Source organism: Narcine bancroftii, chromosome 8, assembly GCF_036971445.1.
Source record: "Narcine bancroftii isolate sNarBan1 chromosome 8, sNarBan1.hap1, whole genome shotgun sequence".
NCBI lineage: Eukaryota > Metazoa > Chordata > Chondrichthyes > Torpediniformes > Narcinidae > Narcine > Narcine bancroftii.
The window spans coordinates 25,600,117-25,621,463 of NC_091476.1; the positions used below are offsets into that span (position 1 = coordinate 25,600,117).

General features: G+C 41.3%; 1 protein-coding gene across 11 annotated transcripts in view; it reads right to left on the minus strand.

Moving 5' to 3' along the window:
• LOC138740512 (Krueppel-like factor 8) overlaps positions 1-21,347 on the minus strand; it is a 151,173-nt gene that overhangs the window by 121,433 nt on the left and 8,393 nt on the right. For 10 of the 11 annotated variants that reach the window (XM_069893252.1, XM_069893253.1, XM_069893255.1 and 7 more), the window contains one exon: positions 16,709-16,780. The exons of the other annotated variant lie outside the window; for it this stretch is intronic. In XM_069893252.1, the coding sequence (XP_069749353.1) occupies positions 16,709-16,780 (72 nt within the window). The remainder of the gene's footprint in view (positions 1-16,708; positions 16,781-21,347) is intronic. 11 annotated transcript variants of the gene reach the window in all.

A 21,347-nucleotide genomic window follows, 5' to 3' on the forward strand; every position in this document is an offset into this window, starting at 1 on the left:
GGTGGAGCTTGCAGGGATAGATCAGCTGGTGGGTAGATTGGGATATTGCACCTTCCTTACTCGATTGATGCACATCCTCAGCACGTTCCTGTCACAGAGATACTAACTCCTCAGCATCTTCCAGGAACTGCTTGCGCTTTTTGAGTAGCAACAGACCCAAACCCATGTCCAAGGAATCAGGTACTTCTCCCACCCCAGAAGACTGAGAATTTCCTTGAATTGTTTTCCATCATCCTGGGAATCAATGATGGAACTTGGAGTAGTTATTTTCAGAGTCTGTTGGTCAGGTAGACATTTTGGCCCAAGTCCTAGAACCAGTCAAGAATGACCAGTGTCTCAGTGCTGGGGAGGTTGGAGAAGACAGAGACATCAAATTGTCAATCCAACCAATGGATCTGGAGAATTTCGCACTGAGTATTTCTTCAGTGTTGAAGTCTTCATTGTAGGTTTAATACACAATACCTGCCCTTACAAAAGCAGTCACATTTAAATTCTTACCCAACCAATTTTCTACCCATCTGAACCTTCACCCAATTTTGAGGAAAAAACACCACCCCTTCCAAGACTTGCAATGAGCAGTCATTTTCATGCTGGTTACTCCACGATTCACTCAGCTACCATGAGGTTTTCAATTGTTGCAGACTATTAAGAGTTTAACCAAATAGCCGTCCCTTCTCCAGCAGCACCTAGACCTGCATCAGACATTGTACAAGAGGAAAACAATTTTTGTTGTCCCATGAAGTTGTGCCCATCGGGAACGTGAATTGCTGTGATTAGTTTGATTTCTGGGGTCAGTCCCTTGCTCCATTTCACATGAGCAATGACTTCACAAATGTGCACGGAATTCATTACAAATTTAAATGATATACAAGTGGCTGAAAACACTCAGAACTGAGCCTTCATTTTTCACCCACAGCACAAGAAGAGCTAAAGCACACAAGGCACGATTTTAAAAATGCCTCTGCTGTTTATCACTTTTAGACTTTGAAATACTTACCCAATGAATTTAAATTCAAATGAAAGTGTAATTGCCTGAAGCACTGACGCACAGATGAGGTGCATGCAGAAATCTCAATGGCCTGGAGCTACTCAAAGAACAGGGCAGGATTGGCCCACTCCATGGCTGCAGCTGGGGATTTGGGGGTGTGGGCGTAAATGGTCAGGGGTCTGCCTTCGACAGAAGACTTGAACGGGCCTGGCCCTCTTCCCAGTGGCCAATGCATCGACGATGTGGCAGCTGTTTGCTGAGCCATCCAACAACACACATTCCACTGCATTTTGAAGAGAAAAAAAGCCAAAGATCTCAAAGTGAGAATGTCCAGATTTCATGATTTTACAGTGCCCTCCTTAATGTTTGAGGCAAATACATTTTTCCTTTATTTGCCCCTGTGCTCCACAGTTTTAAATTTGTAATCAAACAATTCACATGTCATTAAAGTGCAAACCGTGCATCTTGGCGCCTCACAGTTCGGCGGGCAGCAACTTCCTTTGAAGAAGACCGCAGAGCCCACCTCACTGACAAAAGACAAAGGAGGAAAAACCCAACACCCAACCCCAACCCACCAATTTTCCCCTGCAACCGTGTCTGCCTGCCCGCATCGGACTTGTCAGCCACAAACGAGCCTGCAGCTGACGTGGACATTTACCCCCTCCATAAATCTTCGTCCGCGAAGCCAAGCCAAAGAAAAAGAAGAAAGAAAGTGCACTTTCCAGATTTTATTAAAGGGTATTTGTATACATTTTGATTGACCATGCAGAAATTACAGAACTTTTATGCATAGTCCCCTTATTTCGGGGCACCATAATATTTTTGGACAGAAGAATGGTAGTATATTAAAGTACCATATTTGATGGCACACAAGACCCACCCCCACCCCTCAATTTCAGCAGAAAATATTAAGTATTTTCTTTTAGTGTATTTAAAGGAAGGCATTTATTTTTCAAAAAAAATTATTAGTTTTTATAAGAAATACAATACAATCAAGAAAAGTGGTGGTGGATAGAAGAAAAGAATTTCATTCAATAAAGGCAATTCTTTGGAAGAAGAGTTTGAAGTTTACTTTCAGATATCCAGCTACATTAAAGGTGTTTTAGGTTAATGATCGACCCAAGCTTTTTTGTAGATGAGGAGGTGGCGTGAAGATTCGCAGATTCACTTCCTACAGTTAAGGAAGAGCAGCAGGAATTTGAGTTTAAGCCCTCAACAAGAAATACAAAGAGAAGTGTTGAAGGTACAAATCACACCGAAGAGAGCTGTGGCGAAATAGATGGTTAGCTGTTAACAAGAGTTGCAACTGGATCTGGAAACTCAGACTGAAACAGCGGTAATTGATGATGATCGAGTTAATGCTGATCTTGAAGCAGCTGGCAATTTATTATTTTCAAATGCACAATTAATTTTTTTTTCCCCTTAAGTGGAGCATTAGATGTTTTCCCATCCTTGCCTGTGCCACATTGTGGCAGGAGCCATGACCCATACGGTGGAGGGAAGTAGTGCCGTGGTTTCTTTACTCAGCCCTCTTGGGGTGGGGTTATTATATGTTTTTATATCATTTGTTTGTTGATTAATTATTAATTTATTTCTTTTTCTTTCATCTTTTGTAATTTTTTTTCTACGGGACAGAGGAACCAGTTAGAACTGATGGAGACCTGGAAGAGACTTGAATCTAAGATAATGGATGAAAAGGACCCCCACCACCCTACTATGCCTTCTTCTCTCTGCTACCATCAGAGAAAAGGTACAGGAGCCTGAAGGTGAGCACCCAGTGCCACAAGATCAGCTTCTTCCCCTCTGCCATCAGATTTCTGAATGAAAGATGAACCATAACACTACCTTACTTTGCCTCTTTTCTTGAACTATTTTTTTTTTATTTTGTACGGTGGTTTATATATAAATGTTTGCACTGCTGCAAAACAATGAATTTCATGACATGCTTAGATTTATTTTCAGAGTGCATAAATGTCATCACATAGAATCCTGAGATTCTTTTTCTGCGGGCGAGGTAGAATTACCACTTATTGGTAATGCAAAAATAAACTGTACACAGTTCATACATGTAAATGAATAAAGAACTGTAAACAATTAATGTAAACAAACTGACTGAGCAATAGAGAAAATATTTCAAAAATCAATAAAGAGCACAGGTAAGAGACCTTAAATTACCTTAAATATAAGCCTCTGATTTGAGTTTGTTATTGAGGAGTCGCGATGTTGGAGGGGTAGCAGCTGGTGGTGCAATTCTATACCTCTCTCCTGATGGCAGCAGCGAGGACAGAGCATGTGCTGGGTGGTGTGGATCTTTGATGATTGCTGCTGTCATCTGATGGCAGTGTTCTCTGTAGAGGATCTCAGTGGTGGGGAGGGATGTCCTGGGCTCATACAGCTCAGGGGTATTGGTGTCTCATACCTGACTGTGATGCAGCCAGTCAGCACACTTTCCACCATACAGCTCAGGGGTATTGGTGTCTCGTACCTGACTGTGATGCAGCCAGTCAGCACACTTTCCACCCTACATCTGTAGAAATTTGCCAGGGTTCCATGACAATAAATTCCAATTCAAAACAAAGAAAACACCTTTTAGAAGTCAAGTCCATTTTGCTGTTTCTGATGACCAGATACCAGAAGGAGCACTGGATTCAGTTTGGCAATTTCAAAATGAGCTGTGGGCAGCCTGACCTATTCAGCATGTGCAATAACAAGGCAGCAAGCAGCATGCTTCACCAGTTGCTGACTTGACGAGAGGGAAGGTTCCAGGCAGGCTTGCAATATGCAGCACACTATTTTCCACTGTCAGCATCTACTTGGAACTCGTGTGTTAATCACAATTTGTCTGCAGTTATTGATTGTTGCAGAATTCACCACAATTATAAAAACAAACAATTGGATTCATCACAAAGTGAACAGCATTGTTTAACCATAATTTAAAGATGAAAATTTTGCACAGCAGTGTTATGTCAGCAAATGGTGGATCAGGTAGTGTTCCGGAAATCCAGGTTCAATCTGGACCTCTGGTGTTACTTGGGCGCAAGTTGAATGTGTGCACTTCCTCCACGTGTTCCTGTTTCCTTTCACATCCCAAAGGTATGCTGGATTAAACTACACCCCTTGCAGGTCAGTGGTAGGACAATGATAATGATCTTAGAACCATAGAACACTACAGCACAGAAAACAGACCATTCGGCCCTTCTAGTCTGTGCCAAACCATTCCACTAGTCCCACTAACCTGCATCGATTCCATATCCCTCCAGACCTCGCTCACCCATGTATCTATCCAATTTATTCTTAAAACCTAAGAGTGAGACTGCACTTAAATGTCCACACTCCCACCACTGAGTGAAGATGCTGCCCCTAAACCTTTCCCCTTGCACTCCAAAGCCATGTCCTCTTGTATTTATTTCTCCTAAATGGAGAGAGCCTACTCATTTACTGTCTATATCTCTCAAATTTGTAAACCTCTATCAAATATCCCCTCATTCTTCTATGCTACATGGAATAAAGTCCTAACCTGTTTAATCTTTCCCAGCAACATCCTTGTAAATCTTTTCTGCACTCTTTCAATCTTATTGATATCCTTCCTGTAGTTTGGAGACCAGAACTACACACAATACTCCAAATTTGGCCTCACTAATGTCTTTTACAACCTCACCAATAACATCCCAACTCCTGTTCTCAATACTTTGATTTATGAAGGCCAAATTGCCAAAAAAGGTTTCTTCACAACCCTGTTTACATGTGATGCCACTTTCAGGGAATTATGTATCTGTATTCCCAGATTCCTTTGTTTCTCTGCACTCCTCAGTGCCCTACCATTTACTGTGAATGTCCTACCTTGATTTGTCCTTCCAAAATGCAACTCCTCACACTTGTCTGTATTAAATTCCATCTGCCATTTTATGGCCCATTTTTCCAGTTGGTCCAGATACCTCTGTAAGCTTTGAAAGCCTTCCTTGTGTTATATTAATGAGTACAACGAACATATGCACCAACATTCTTATTTGCTGCAGCCAATCCTTTAAAGACAATGGTGTAAATTAAATTACTATATGGAAAGATAGTGGGACAATGACCACACCTATGGACAAGGTCAGGAGCAGATAAATCAGTAAAATATTTAATTAAGGAAGGCCTAATTACAATAGGATTAGGCAGGAACTAGGGAGACTAAATTGGGAACCGATGTTCTCATGGAAAAGCACAGAAGTAATGTGGATGTTTAGGGACTGCTGGCACAGAGTTCTGGATAGATTTGTCTCCCGAGACAGGGAAGAGATGGTAGGATAAAAGAACACTGGTTGACAAGAGAGGTAAAGAGAAACAAAGAAACAAAAATCAAGAAGAGGTCATGAAAATTATATGGAAGACAGGAAGGAATTTAAGAAAGGACTGAGGAGAGTGAGAAAGGGGCACAAGGAGGCCTTGGCAAGTAGAATAAGGAAAACACTTGCGCATCCTATGCATATGCAAAAGGGTGGCTAGAGTGAAGGTAGGGCCACTTAAGGATAAAGGAGACAACATGTACCTGGAGGCAGAACAGGTTGGGGGAGGTCTGAAATGAATACAATACTTTGCTACAGTGTTGACTAGAGAGAGGGACTTGGGTCAGTGTGAGGTCAGTGTAGAACAGGCTATGTGTTAGAGCATGTTGAGATTAAAAAAGAGAAAGTGCTAGATCTTAAAAATATTCTGACTGATGTTCTTGTGACCGGATAAGATGTCTCTCAAGTTACCTCAGGAAGCGAGGGAAGAGATTGCTGGGGTGTTAGCAATATCTTTGAGTCCTCCCCAGTCACAGGGAAAGTACCAGAGGATGGGAGAATAGCAAATATGGTCCCCTCATTTAAAAAAGGTAATAGGGAGAATCCTGGGAATTGTAGACCAATAAGTCTCATGTCAGTGGTGGGCAATCTATTGAAAAGGACTTTTAGGAACAGGATTTACAAGCATTCAGAGAAGTATGGTCTTCTCAGGGATAGTTAACATGGGTTTGTGAAGGGTAGATTGCGCCTCATATGCCTAATTGAGTTTGAGGAGGTAACAAAACAAATTGATGAAGGTAGGGCAGTAGATATGATGTTATAGATTTTAGGATGGCATTTGAAGGTCCCCCATGGTAGACTCATTCAGAAATTCACAAGGCATGTGACCCATGGAACTGTGTGCATTCTGAATTGGCTTGCCTGCAGAAAGCAGAGGATAGTAGACGATGGAATGTATTCTGCTTGGAGGTCAGTGACTGGAGTTTCACAGAGATCTGTACAGGGACCCCTGCTCTTTGTGATTTTTAAACCTGACCTGGACAAAGTGGAAGGATGGGTCAATAAGTTTACAGAAGTAACGAAGGCTGGAGATGCCTTTGATAGTGTAGAAGGTTGTCAGAGGTTAACATAGGATATAGAAAGTTGCAGAGTTGGAAGGAGAAGTGGTAGATAAGAGTTCAATCCAGAGAAGTGTGAAGTAATGCATTTTGGAATGACAAGCTTAAAGGAGAAATACATGGTTAATGGCAGGATTCTTAAGAGTGTGGAAGAAGAGGGACCTTGGGGACCAAATCCATAGATCTCTCAAGGAAACCACACAAGTTGATGCAGTAGTTAAGGCGGCCTATGGTGTGCTGGCCTTCTGTTATTAGGGAATTGAGTTCAATCGTCATGAAGTACAATTCAGCTCTTGGAAACTTTGGTTAGACCACATTTGGAATATTGTGTTCAGTTCTGGTCATCTCACTACAGGAAGGTTGTGGAAGCTTTGGAGAAGGTGCAGAGGAGATAAACCAGGATGATGCTGGACTGGAGAATTTGTCTTATGAGGCAAGGTGAATAGAGTTAGGGATTTTTCTCATTGGACCAAAGAGGATGAGAGGTGACTGAATGGAGGTCTAAAAGATTATGAGAGGTAGATGCCCAGAACCTTTTTCCTGGGGCAACAGTAGCAAAGGACATCTTAACAAGGTGAGGGAAGGAAAGTTTAGGGGAGATATCAGGGGCACTTTGTTTGTTTCCCCCACCCCCCTCCACCCCAGACCTCACGGAGTGCAGTGGGTGCCTGGAATGCATTACCAGGATGGTGGAGGCTAGTACGATAGGGACATGTAAAAGACTCTTAGGGACATGGATGCAGGAAAAATAGGAGGACCATGGGTGTGAGGTAGGGAAGGTTTGAATTGTTGAGGAGATTTATATAGGTCAGCACAACCATGGGCTGAAGGGTCTGTACTGTGGTGTAGTCTTCCATGTTCTAATAATAAAAGATTGATACATAATATTCAGATACAGTAGTGCAATAAAATGATTCAATAGGTGCAAATCGGCCTTTTTTGGGTTTAGTAGAAAAGGTTCAAGAGCCTGATAGCCATTCGACATGAACAGTTTTTGAACCAAGAAGTACTGTACTTCAGGCCTATCATGAGTGTGTAATGAAAAGAACAGGAGACTGAGCACACAGCTTTGAGGTGCCCATGGTGATGGACAGTAAAGAGGAAGTGACATTGCCAATCCATAATGATTGGGGTCTGTCAATGAGGAAGCTGAGAATCTGCTTGCAGAAGGACAAACTGATACCAGATCCCTCAGCTAGATCACATTTTGCTTGTCTGATGGTGTTGAAAACTAGAGGCTTCAACCATGCCATCCTGAAAGCAGTTCTACCAAGGTTTCAATAGCATGTAAACCACCACCAAAGGAGAGAACACCCTAGATCGGATGCACACTAGCATCCCTGGAGCAAAGGCTGATCTTGGGAAGGCGATGGTCCTCCATTCTGGAGACGTGACCCACCCAGCGCGGCTGGATCTTCAGCAGCGTGGACTCGATGCTGTCGACCTCTGCCATCTGTCACTGACAAAAGGCAAAGGAGGAAAAACCCAACACCCAACCCCAACCAACCAATTTTCCCCTGCAGCCGCTGCAACCGTGTCTGCCTGTCCCGCATCGGACTTGTCAGCCACAAACAAGCCTGCAGCTGACGTGGACTTTTACCCCCTCCATAAATCTTCATCCGCGAAGCCAAGCCAAAGAAGAAGACCCCCAGCTTGGAATACTCTGATCATATATCAGCCCTGCTAACCCTAGCATTGACTGCTGGTAAAACTAACTACACCAGTTTGTAGTGAGATCAGGACTTGGGTTGGGGGGAGGGGGGAGTGGGGTGGAGTAAAGACTGCTTGGAGACCATTGAATGAAGCTGTTGCAGGGAGGCAGCCACCTACAACATTCTTGTTAACCGAGGAGTTCAGTGACTGGCTACATCAGCAAGTGCATGGAGAATGTCACTGAGATCAAATGCTTCACAAGAGCTAACCATGTCCAGGCCCCTCAGAGCTAGTGATGCTACCTTAACAGAGTGTAGGATGGCACGAAGATCAGCCAGGCCTGAACTCTCCCATGCAATTTGGAAGGCAATGGTGAGGGGGAGGGGGATATACACAGAAGATCCACAGACAAATGACAAGGCACATGTGGCAAAGGATCAAAACTAACGAACAAGACAACCTTGTGAGTCAAAGACAATGATGCCTCCCTTCCGGACAAAGTGAACATCTTCTATGCACATCTCGACGAGAATAACAGGCAGATGTCAAAGAAAGCTCGTGTCCTGATGAACAGCCCTGCATAACCATGGCTGAGGTGAGGAGAAACTTATCCAAGGTGAGCCTACACAAAGCCACAGACCAGACAACATCGGGTTGCGAAGGACTACACAGACCAACTAACAGAGATCCTTACAGACGTCCTCAACACATCACTGCAGCAGTCCATCATCCTCATAAGTTTCAAGGCAGCCACCATCATTCTAGTACCACAGGATGACAGCAACAGGCTTCAATGACTACCGCCCTGTAGCACTGACCCCCAACCCTTATGAAAGGCTTCAAGCGTCTGGTGATAAAACGCAAAAAGCGCCACCCAGAGACACTGGACTCGTTTCAGTTCACCTACATTGCCTTGTTCCTCCTCTCCGTACTGGCCCACCTGAAGAAAGATGCCTCATATTTATTATTACATTTAATACAATCATTTACCAGAGGCTGGAGAAGCTGTCCTCACTAGGATTCAACACTTCTCTCTGAATGGATTCTGGACTTCCTAACAGAAAGACCACTGTCTGTCCAGGTTGGAGCAGAACATTAAGCATCATCACCCTGAGCACACCTCCTGTTCACGCTACTGACCCACGACTGCAATGCCATATCCAGCTTCAACAGAGTCATCAAGGTTGCAAATGACACAACAGTAGTTGGCCTCATCAGCAACAAGTCGCTACAGAGAAGAAGCAAACAATCTCATGTTATGGTGCAAAAGTAATCTGAGTCTCAATGTGGATAAAACCAAGGAGATGATTGTGGATTTCATGAAGATTAAGGACAACCACCCTCCAATGCACATCATTAACTCATGTAGTAAAGAGAGTAGAGACCACCAAGTTCTTTGAAGTCCATTTAAGTAGTGACCAATCCTGGACACTCAAAATCTTCTCACTTGTCAGGAAAGCCCAACAGCACTTCTTGAGAAGATTGAAGCAGGCAAGACTACTGGCCACCATCCTGTCAACTTTTGACAGCTCTATCAAGAGCGTATTGGATGGCTGCACCACCACGTGGTACAGTTGCTGTAGACCATTGGATCGGAGGTCAATCCACAAGGCTACAAAAGAGGGTCACTGAGGATTTCTTCCCCCCCCCCCCACCCCATCATTGAAGTGATCCACAGGGATTGTTGTCTGAAGAGGGCTCACAAAATCATTAAGGACCTTACAACCCATACATAGTGTCTTCCCTCCAAGAATCTACTATTATTTAACAATATTTATTTTTTTGTATATGTACTTCATATAAAATCGCTTGTGCTATAATTACAAATGCATTGACACATTTTTAAACAGAGGACTGAAGAACACAATTTCATCCAGTTGTACTTTGCAAAGTTATGAGAAGAATAAACTTGAATTTGAGTTGTAGTCAATGAGCAACAGCCTGACATGGGTATTCTTGTGTTCCAAGTGACCCAATGCAGAGTGGAGAGTGAACAAGAAAGCACTGGCAGTCGACCAGTTGTGACAATAGGTGAATTGAGGTGGGCACAGGACGGTCCAAAAGACAGGAGTCAATTTACTCAATAATCAACCTCTCAGAGCACTTGGTCATGGTAAATGCAAGTGGGCATAGGCCAATAGGCAGGATATCTTACTGACACCGATATAACAGATGACCTTTTCATACAGGTAGGACCTCGGACCACAGCAGCAAGAGGTTGAAAATGGCTGCAAAAATTCTAGCCCTTTGATTTATCCAGGTTTAAGGACTAGGCCACCAGGGTTGGCCTGGGCCCAGATGCTTTCTGAGGATTCACTCTACTGAAAGCACTGAAATAGGGAACAAAATGGAGAATCACGGGGAGAGCTGATCAACACGCAAGAGAGAATAGGCTGCAGAGAATTCATCGTGAAAAACAGGATTGCCCGGAGATCTTTCATAAACACAATTGACCCCTGTCTATCTTGGAAAGAAATAATTTTACAGAAGACACAGATTTCATTTGTCATGGGTTACCTAGGTGAATGAATGAAATATTATATTCCCCAGCTTTCTTGATAAGTTAACACATCTCCAATAGCATGGAATAGAAAGGTTCCTTGTTGGATCACTAATGTTGGCCAAGTTAACCATAGTCCCAGTGAAATTGTAAAAATTAGTGCAATATTCCCACAAGGAAGAATATGAAAACAATTCCCAAAATTGCAAAATGAAGGGGACAAGATTATTTTCAGCACTAATTTCCCCCTCTGTGAATGGCAGAAGGCCAGAGTTCCACACCTTGCCCCATATAGACAGATCATTTGGGCAAGGTAAAAGGCCCCAAACCCAAAATATTTTACTTCCCAGATATTCGAAGAAGTCAGTACAGGAAAGAGAGAAAATGAAAACAAAAACTGGGAACTTCAATTATTTCTTTCCATAATGAAAGTTTTGTTTTGAAATGATCTCTATCACTAGAGCGTGTGGATCAAATTGTACAAGAAAGCAAAGAAATCTGTAGATTCAGAACAAAACCTTGGCTTGTAGGCTCAGCTGAGGCAGTAAACAGAAACAGTGATGTCATCACAACTGGAACAATTACTGTTTTAGAGAGACATGTCATCTCATTTGATTAGTGGTGTGTAAGGGAGGCTGAGGAGGGAGAAGGGTGGAGGGCAATGCATAAAAACAAGGACCTGCAATCCATGCAACAAACTCGTCTGTTTCCACAGTGACCTCATCTTTGGGACATCATCCACCCCAAATATTGCAGCTTCGTCAAACTCCAGCTTGGCACAGTAACATTTAAAGCTCCCCAGAAAACACAATTCTGGGACTGTAACTATTTTGTCCCTGTGCAAAACTGAGCTACATTTCTCAGCTGGGTTGGCAATCCAAAGAAAACTTGAAAGTCACAGAATAAATTAAACATTACCAGTTCTTCTTTACAAATTTATGTTAAGACGGAACAACTTTGATAATCCAAAAATCAGATTCTCTGAAATCCTCATTTATCCGATTTTTTTAAAAATTTGGATAAACAAGGATATTGGAAACAAATCAGAAATCCTCATTTATCAAAAAATTTTATTTTTATTTTCAGACCCAAAATAACCTCACAGGCTGGAAATAAATTCACTCAACACAAAATTAGAACAACAATTGTCCTCATTTCAGGTAACTGCCTCCTCTTTCTCTTTTCATTTCTTCTTTCCTTCCCCAATTGACTTTTCTCACCAACTCTCACTCTCAAACTGCGTGCCACTGTCTCCCAGCAGTCAAAGAATCCGTTGTCCTGGCTTCAAGGAGAGTGGCCTCCCAGGCAGGAGCGCAGACCTCAGGCTCTGTGGCGTTTCCACCCCTCCTATCTTCTTCCCTCCCTCCCTGGCATACTGGACGCTGACTCTGAATCCTCCCCTCCACCTACTTCCCCAGTGGGCATGTGTGGTAGGCCTAGGGGAGGAATCAGGATTCTGGTGACCAGGGAGACGAGCCCACTGACTCTTTAGTGAGTGTTCCACCAGCCCGGGAAGCCTCCCTGGGGTTCAGCGGCAGGGTGGGTTCATGTCAAGGGTCAGCAGTGGCGGTTGGGTGGTCTCAGTGATTGGCTGCCGCGTTACATCTGCAACTTGCACTAAAATTAGGGTGCGCATTCAGGGCAGGAAGGTTGTTACCCAAATTTCATATAAATTCTTAAAAGTTGTGTGCAACTTTGAATACAAATGGGAAATTTAATGTTGAGAAATGCAAGGTTTTGTACATTGGAAAGTGCCTGTAGTGTTCCGATTAATGAAAAGAAGGAAGTTAACAGAAAAAGGCAAGCAGAGATGTTTGAAAATGCACCATGGTTTCTTTTCTAGACGTAAAAGTACGAAAGTTTACAAATTTAGTAACTAGAATTATGCTATGACAATTCTGGGAAGCATGACAGAGGCACGGACGTGAACGCAATAGTTTTGACTCCAGTGATCGCTTTTTTCTGCTTCATATGCAATTAGAATACATGAAAAACTAAATAGGTGTTATTTGGCGAGATTGGTGGACTGCATGGTTTCTTCCTCCAGCTGAAAAATGGTTAAAATATTCTTCTGTAAAAGTAAATGTGGCAATTAAAAATGATACAAAGATAGGTGAAGGGGCAGCAGAGAGACCGATCAGGAGAATGGCCAAAGAAATAGCAAATGAAGTACAATGTTGTAAAATGTAGGGCCATGCACTTTGGTAGAAGTAATAAAAGGGCAGACTATTATTTGGATTCAAAATCAGAGGTGCAAAGAGACTTAGGAGTCCTTGTGCACAATCCCTTAAAGTTAACTTCAAGGCCGAGTCGGTGGTGAAGAAGGCAAATGCAATTTTGGCATTCATACCTAGAGGAATAGGATACAAAAGTAGGGATGTGATGTTGAGGCTTTACAAGGCACCAGTGAAGCCTCATGGAGTAGGAGGAACAGTTTTGGGGTCCTTATTAAAGAAGGGATATGTTGGCATTGGAGAGACTTTACAGAAGATGTACAAAAATTATTCCTGGAATGAAGGGACTGGCATACAAAGAACATTTGATGGCCCTTGAGCTGTACTCCTTGGAGTTCAGAAGAATGTGGGAGGGATTTTCAGAGCAGCAAAATGGAATTGGCTTTAGTTCCTTTACAGCAAAGGCCTCAAAAGGTTGTACAATCATAGGCCACCCCAGAGAATCAAGACACCTTTATAATACTGCATGATCAGAGACATTATCTATCAAAGTGAAATTCTACAAAACACTGAAATTCTACAACTACCAATTCCAAAAAAGGAATTCTTCTAATGCCCAACATTTAAACAAAACAAACATCACCAAAAAGATTGAAGTCATTCATTGGTTATTGTTATGAACATCAGTTACTTGATTCCCACATGACACCAATGGCTAATTTAACATCTACTTCTCCAGTTGTAAATTGCTCAAGTGGTCTGAGAGATGGGATCAATTCAAGACTTCCTTCAAGTAAACACACTGAGCTATGTCCCAGTATCTTCAAAAAACCAAATAGATAAACTAAAATCTCTTTGTCCAGTGTTTTGCCCAGAAACCATATCCAGTGAAATACTGCAAAATCTCCAAGGAACAAACTCCAAGCTGGTGTAACTTGATTGATTCTCTAATACAAACACTGGCTCTGACCTTCCTCACACCAGCACCCCATGAAGCATCATTTCTCTCTCCAGTTATTTGACTTATGTTATTTCACACTCCCAGCATCTGCTGCTTTTGTCCAACCATCAAATCCTTGATCAATCCTACTCCTAACTTGCTCACTTTCCCCAATCCGATTCTGAATTCCGTACCTTCAAAGAATCATTTATGCAAGTTTCCTCATGCCTAGCTAATTGCATTGCACACAATGATTTTGACTTCTTGTACAATGGAATAATTGACTCAAGGGGTTTGGTAGCAAACTGACATGGTTCTCCATGGGGCCTGATCCAACTGACTTTTCTCCTTGTCGCACCGCTTTAATTCATCACAATTTCCAGGCCTAGAACCAAGATGTCAATTCATGCGATGATATTTATTATTTGCATAATGGTGCAACTGGTAGAAATTCTTGTCACTGACCAAGGTTATTACCTAGGTTGCCATCTGCTAGAAAAGAGAAAACCATATATTGCACAATAAAGGTCCACAACAAAAGGCGCATCTATGCTTCACATACTGTGATATACCCTTTAGCATTTGAGAACAACCATTCACCCAACATGCACAGACCTCTGATAACACTGAACAACTTCAATAATGTTTCTTATTGGTTCCATTTGTTTTGCTGCTCATTTCCATTGTAATAACTTTGCAACATTTCTATGAATGAACTTACAATAGTATTGCAGAATTATTAAAAGGTCACTTGTTTCCTGACCAACAAATGCTCTGGTCAGATGGCCTGAAATTTGGTGGACTGAAAGTCAGAACAGATGTGGCAGCCTAGTGGCAAGATAGAAAATCAAGTGAAAACTCAGTGCCAGATAGAGATTTCTTTACACTAGGTAGTGGCCAATTTATGGTCTGATTGTCAAAGTTATTCCAATGATACAAAGAATACAAAACTTTACTATTTATGGATAACTTCCATACTTTTTGAATCTGCCAAAAGGTTTTTTTTTAAAGCAAATAAGCAACTGAAATACACAAGTTTCAATAAAAGTTTGGAAAAATTTCTGCAGACTTGAAAAAGAGTGATTTTGGACCAAAACTAGTCATTATTACTATATTCAGACAAGGAAGCATTTGGAATCACCCAGAATCTGAAATCACTTTCCTGTGGGAGACAAAGAATGTGAACCGACAGGATGACTGAATGCATCCATGGGACTACTGGAGGCAAAAGGCAACCCTCAAGATTCTTAATGATTAGAAAGAGAACAGAGCACAAGTTATTCCAAGGTACTAAAAAAAACTGATTGTCACAAAATGCACAAATTTTATAGAAGTAAAAATAATAGATATTCTATGGAAAGTAGTTTTTTTCTGGATAAGAAAGAAATAAATTTAAAACAGAATTGGTGCCACTTATTTCCCAAGGTTGACAGGGTGAGGCCAAGGTCAGATTGGGCCGCAATGTCCCTTACTGAATAAATGCCTGTCAATACTCTACCAATGTTTTAATGCAACTATTTGTCGATTGGGCTTTTTCAATAAGCTCTTCGTCGGCAACTTTCACAAAAACACAAAATGTGTCACAAAATGACAGACCATAAAAGGATGAATGAATTCATAATAACGGAACACTCACTGGAATATGGGCTCATTATTTTAAACTACCGAAATTCATAATGTTAAACTGTGCTTCTTATCCCAAGGAGATTAAGTTCTAAAGGCATTACAGTCAATCTTTCCAAAAAACCTTCACTGGAAGAGATCGACACTTTTTGGAGGTGGTGTCAACATGACATTTAAATTCATATTATAACCACACAACGTGTCAGTGATTGAGGAATCGAGTTTTAGGATTGTATCAATCAAGGATTGTGCCATTGTGTGGCACAGTAAGGCAAGGGAGCAGATTTCAATCAAACTCCTGTTGTGTCCCATTGATAGCAGGCAGCCCTTAGGGGGTTGGGGGAAGGGAAATTAGATAACCAGTCAATGACTGCAAGATAATCAGTCCCTGATCTGCTCTTGTAGCCACAGTATTGATACAGCTAGTCCAGTTAAGTTTCTAGGTCAATGGTTTCATCCTCCAGGATGCTCATGGCAAGATCTTCCTCACAGTAATACTACTGAATAGTGGTTAAATCTCTGTGTGCACATATGGCATTTGTCACTTATTAGGCAATATCTGAACAGTTCCAGAGTTGTATATGGATGTGAACATTATGTAATTAATCATTTTGCAATCTGGTATAAACAATAATGACCTCTTGGATTGCTATACAAATCCATCTGGTCCCAAACACCAGCAAGTTCTAGTTCATTGGTGACTTTGGCTCACATCAGCATGGCCAACCCTTAACTACCCTCTAAAGTCACAAAACGCAACAGATAATAAGGAATTGGTAATAAATGTTGATTTTACCAAAAATATCCATTGTGAGGAAACAAAAAGTTGGACAATGCAAAACATGGTCAGCTTTAAAGAGGATGCAAAGGATTAGGTGACTTTACTTTCAAAATAAACCCCTCAGACCTCACCCATACACCCAAAGAAACCACCCCAAAAAAACCAGACAGGTCCAAATTATTTTCCAAGCCAAGTGAAATAATCTCTGCCATGTATTAAAATTAGCTTTATTGCTCCAAGAAAAAAAATTCAGTAGCAAATCAGATTGGAAATAATTTTCTTCGGGCTGTGATATACCATGCTGCCTAGGCTTATAAGAAAGAAGACCGTTAAAATAACTGCAAATGTTTGAAGCAAGGAGGTAACAAATCAGTATTCATAAACCTCAAGACAATAAATCTTTTCATTTACAGGAAAGAGTTAGATATGCTCATAGATCAGCACATCTCATTTGAATAACAAAATACTGAACAAGCTACAGAATAAACTTGGGCTGTAGCAGTTTTTGGAAAGATTAGTTTATTGGAATAGCTAATTCGTGCTCCACATTGGAAATAGAAATTTCACTTTTTTCCTCTGCATCAACGTGCCCTTTTTTTAGATATAAAATACAAAAATCCTCCAATGTAATTCAATGTCAACATTCGTCACAAGTCTTGTTACCTCACTCTTTTGCTCCAGATTTTCTCCATGTGAACGGTACAACTCAAGAATAGATGTTGAATTTGTGGAAAACTGTAAACAGAAAGTGATTTAACAATTAAGGCAAGTTTTAAATCTTTCATTGTTTTCCTTTCCCAATATTACCTAGTTTCCATCCACTCCCCCTCACCACCACCCCGTGTCATTTGCATTTTTACACTATTGTTGCCCAAGAGATTAAAATACAAAATCCAGATGACACTCCACACAATATGGGGAAAGTATAGCACAATTGGTGGCAACATCCATCAGCTGAACACTAAATAAACCCAGTTTGCATGAAGTGGATGCAAAAGGTCACACTGTATATTTTTCTCAGAAGTACTCTTATTTCTTAGACAATCAGCATTTCTAAACAGAATGTTCAAATAGTATCACATTAATGTTTGTGGGAGTTGGATTCACACAATCTGACTGCTTCTGGCTGTAAAGCCCTTCGAGGATTTGTGAAAGAAATGTGAATGTGCCACACAGTTGTAAGCCTTTTTAATCTAATGGGAAAATTCACCTTTATTTACATTCCTACCTCCAAGCATTGAAGAGCGCAGCTAAAAATAATTTGAAATTAATTAAACAAGTATTGTTTCATCTTAATGGTCAAGAATAGGATTAGCATCTAATATAGTTGAAAAGGGGGAAGGAAAAGTCTAACTAGATACTTTTACATGGGAATTACAATTCTTTCTTCATTCTAGATCAGGTTTCATGTAGAATTCCAGGTGCTTCAGATTCATTGGGTGGGACGCTTGCACATTAAAATTAATAACATCAAGAGCTGCACAAAAATACCAGCATCTTCCGGAAATCTGAAAATTCTGGAGATACTCAAGTCAAGAGGCATCAATGGGGACAAAAATAGAGTTGATGTTCTAAATAAGTGACCCACATCAAAACTGGGAAAACTTACAAACTCTTTAAACAGGCAGCAAAAAGGGGATTGTCAAGAGAACGAATGAAAATCTTTGATAGGAGTGGCTGAGTAACATGCAGCTGAGTGACACACCAACAACAATCTCGCACTGAACATCATCAAAGCCAAGGAGAAGAATGTTATCTTCAGGAAGAGAAAACCAGAGGTGTACAATTCAGTGATCATTGGGAGGGTCAGAGGAGGAGACGGTGAGCAAATTTAAGTTCTTGGGAGTCACCATCTCAAAGGATCTTCCCTGGACCCATTGCACGAATGGCATTGTGAAGAAAGCAGTCAACACCTCGACTTTGTAGAGTTTGTAGAGGTTTAGAATGACATTGGCAAATTTCTACAGCTGCATCAGTCTGGTAATGGGGACACCAATACCCTTCAGCGTAAAGCCCTCCAATAGGTAGTTGCCACAGCCCAGGATATCACAAGCGAAACCCTCCCTACTATTGAGAATATCTACAGGGAACACTGCTGTCAGAGGGCAGCAGCAATCATCATGGATCCACATCACCCAGCACATGGTCTGTTCTTGCTGCTGCCAACAGGAAAGAGGTTATAGATACCACAAGACTCACCACCAGGTTTAGGAATAGCTACTACCCCTCCACAATCAGACTCGTCAATGAACAAACTCAATCAGGGGCTCATTAAAAGGACTCTTACTTTTGCACTTTATTGATTTTTTCCCCCCTGTATTGTAAAGTTTGTTTACATTTTTTGAATCTGTTTTACATGTGAATATTGTGTCTTTTTTTGGACTATCAAAAGTTGTAAATTCTGACTCGTCTGCAGGAAAAAATCTCAGGGTTGCATCTGATATACTCTGACAACAAACGTGAATATTACACCATTATTAGCAGGAGAGAATTTCTCAAATTGGAGGGGTAGAATCCATGTGGATCAAGTCAAAGCTGAATTCATTCACCAAGAACATGAAAATAACTGCAGATGCTGGAAATCTAAAACAAAAAAAAAATCTGCTGAAATACAAGGCAGGTCAGGCCCCACAGTGAGGAGACAGTGAGAGACGATACTTCACAAAGAACCTTGTAAAGCTGCAGGGACAACAGGAGAGGAAGCTGTCTCAGAGTATGAAATGATGGAGAGCAGAGGGTTAAATCAGAACAAGGATGTAAATATTGACACTAATTATGCAAAAATGTAATTATTTTGCCTCTTTTTTGAAAAAATCAATTGTGCAATTCTAAGAGAGATTAGGCTCATAGCATCAGATACTTGTAAACTCAACATCTTGTCTTGATGTGCAAGAAATCTGTAAGAACAGCAGTTGGCAAAAGTGACTCCAAGCCATTACACATTATCAATCAAAATTTATTATCATGAACAAGTCACCAAATTCGGCGCAGACTTTCATATTTCAACATTAATGTAAATAAAAATAATAGTGTACGAAAAGCAAGGCAGTGTCTGCTTCATTGATCATTCAGGAATCCGATGGCAGCAGGGAAGAAGTTGTCCCTGTGCCGCTGAGTGCTCGTCTTTAGGCTCCTGTGCCTCCTTCATGATGGTAACAGAGTGAAGAGGGCATGGGCTTCTCTCAAGGAGGTAGATGTAGCCAAACAAAGCCAACACAGATAAAGTTGTTTAGTCCTACACTCCTCCATGACTCTGCAGTCCCTCCTACAAAACAAAATCCAGCACACAATGATGCACAAGCTTACGAGGTGACTAGCGACCAAAAGCAACCAAACAATGTCATGCCAGTAATTTTTGAAGAGGAACATTGATCCAGCAATCTAAAATTCCACCCCTTTCACCTGCTATCAACTAGAATATACTTCCAGGTCAAAGATATGGCAAGAAGTGAATTCCAAGCATACAACTAAAAGAAGGGCCAAATTACTGGCTGTGTAAAAACAGGAATCTGCTAACACAGAAGAATGAAGGAAGAGCAATGCACCATGGGGTGGGAGGGAGGCTGGTATTTTGGGAAGGGTTCCCAAAGTAGAAGTTGTTTTTTTGAGGGCATTTGTAAAGGAGTAATGGGGTATAGGGAGTCCTAAAGTTGTGAATTTTGAAGATACACTCAGCAGTTAAAATTCTTGGCTGCCAGCATTGAAGGACAGTAGAGACTACGGTGGGATGAACGGCCAAAAGGCCATTTGGGGAATGTAGAATGTACTGGAAATTTAATAATTTTTGCCAGTCAGTGTGGCCAAATGTACAAGGGTGATAATGTTAAGATTGAGACAACTGAAAATAGTGGAAATGTAGTTCAATAAGCAATGAATGGGACTCTGTCAAAAGCAGAGTACTGTGATACTGGTGGATTTGGATGGGTGAAGTACCAATGAAAGAAGAAATAAAAGGAGGTATGACCTGTGACAGCAAAGGGAGCAGATTAGAGAGGACTTGAGAAACTTTAAGCCATCTGTGATCATTTATTTGTTTCATATTCTCCAACCCAATTGCTTCCTTCCATATCTGTCCTGGCAAAACCTTTTCACAAAATGTGTTTTGCCTGCACCTGCACTTCCAGAAACAACTCTCAGATTGTGGCAATCCAGCTGTTAATAGGCTGAAATCAGAGCCTTGTCTCAGCCATTAACACCATAGTTCTTGTTGAAACTGTGCTCTGCTTATGCCTGGATGTAGCTGGTCTACATCTTTGATCACCTCTCTTTCTATCCAAATAAAATGGAATTGAATGGATATGGCTGACGTTGTTTTAGATATTCACCTCTAGTCAGGCTAAACCATATCGATGGGTCAGGCTCCAGCTCAACAACCGAAGACCTTGCATTAGGTTGTGGCCTACTAGCGACTAGTTCCAGAAACCTGGATTCATGAAGGTGGCGAGCAAGGCTCCTGAAGGTTTCCCGATGGTTTAGGAATACAGAACCAGTGTTTAAGGAGGTGTGCCTCATGCTCGAGTTCACTGCTGGATAGAATGAGGCTGTGTGGCTACTTAGGTTAGGGGGAGACGGAGGGATCTCCGTCCCTGAAGGAACACTTTTGCTTCTCTTTCTTTTCTTGATAGTGGTGCCTCTTTGTGCACCTTTACAGAGCAAAGGAAGGAAATATATTTGTATATATCACAATAAATAGAATCTTGAGAAAAATGTGGAAATGCTGGGCTCTACCCTCTACTGCTGGTCCTGGTTATCGTTCAGAAAATTCTTAGTCCGCACGCAACTTTGGATTCTTTCCTGATGGCAAACCATCTTAAAACTGCTTGCCCATCCTCAATAACAAGTTTTATCCTTGCAGTGAAGTTGTCTGCATGACAGATTGAAGGACGTGCCACATCACTTTTCTAATCTACGAGAGTAGGCATTCAAAAATATTAATTTGTCTCAATGGTTTTGGATTGTAAGCACAGAACAAAATGTAGTCTTAAATTAAGTGCTGCATTCTTAAGAGGTGCTCTCTTTCTAACTCCATGATAAAATATTGAACCAATCCCAAAACGACCCTAGCATTATTCAAATCAGAATAAATCTTCATGTCCTGATCAATATTTAACCACAAACAGATAAACTATATTTTTCTCACCAATGTTTGCCCAGACTAGTTGTATGCAAATCATCCTGAAATAAATGTTACAACCATAAATTACACCAAAATAATTAATGTGGAAAGTACTTTAAGACATCCCAAGATGCAGGTGGAACCCAGGCCTTTCAGTGTTCCCAGCTCAGAAAATGATTGCAATTT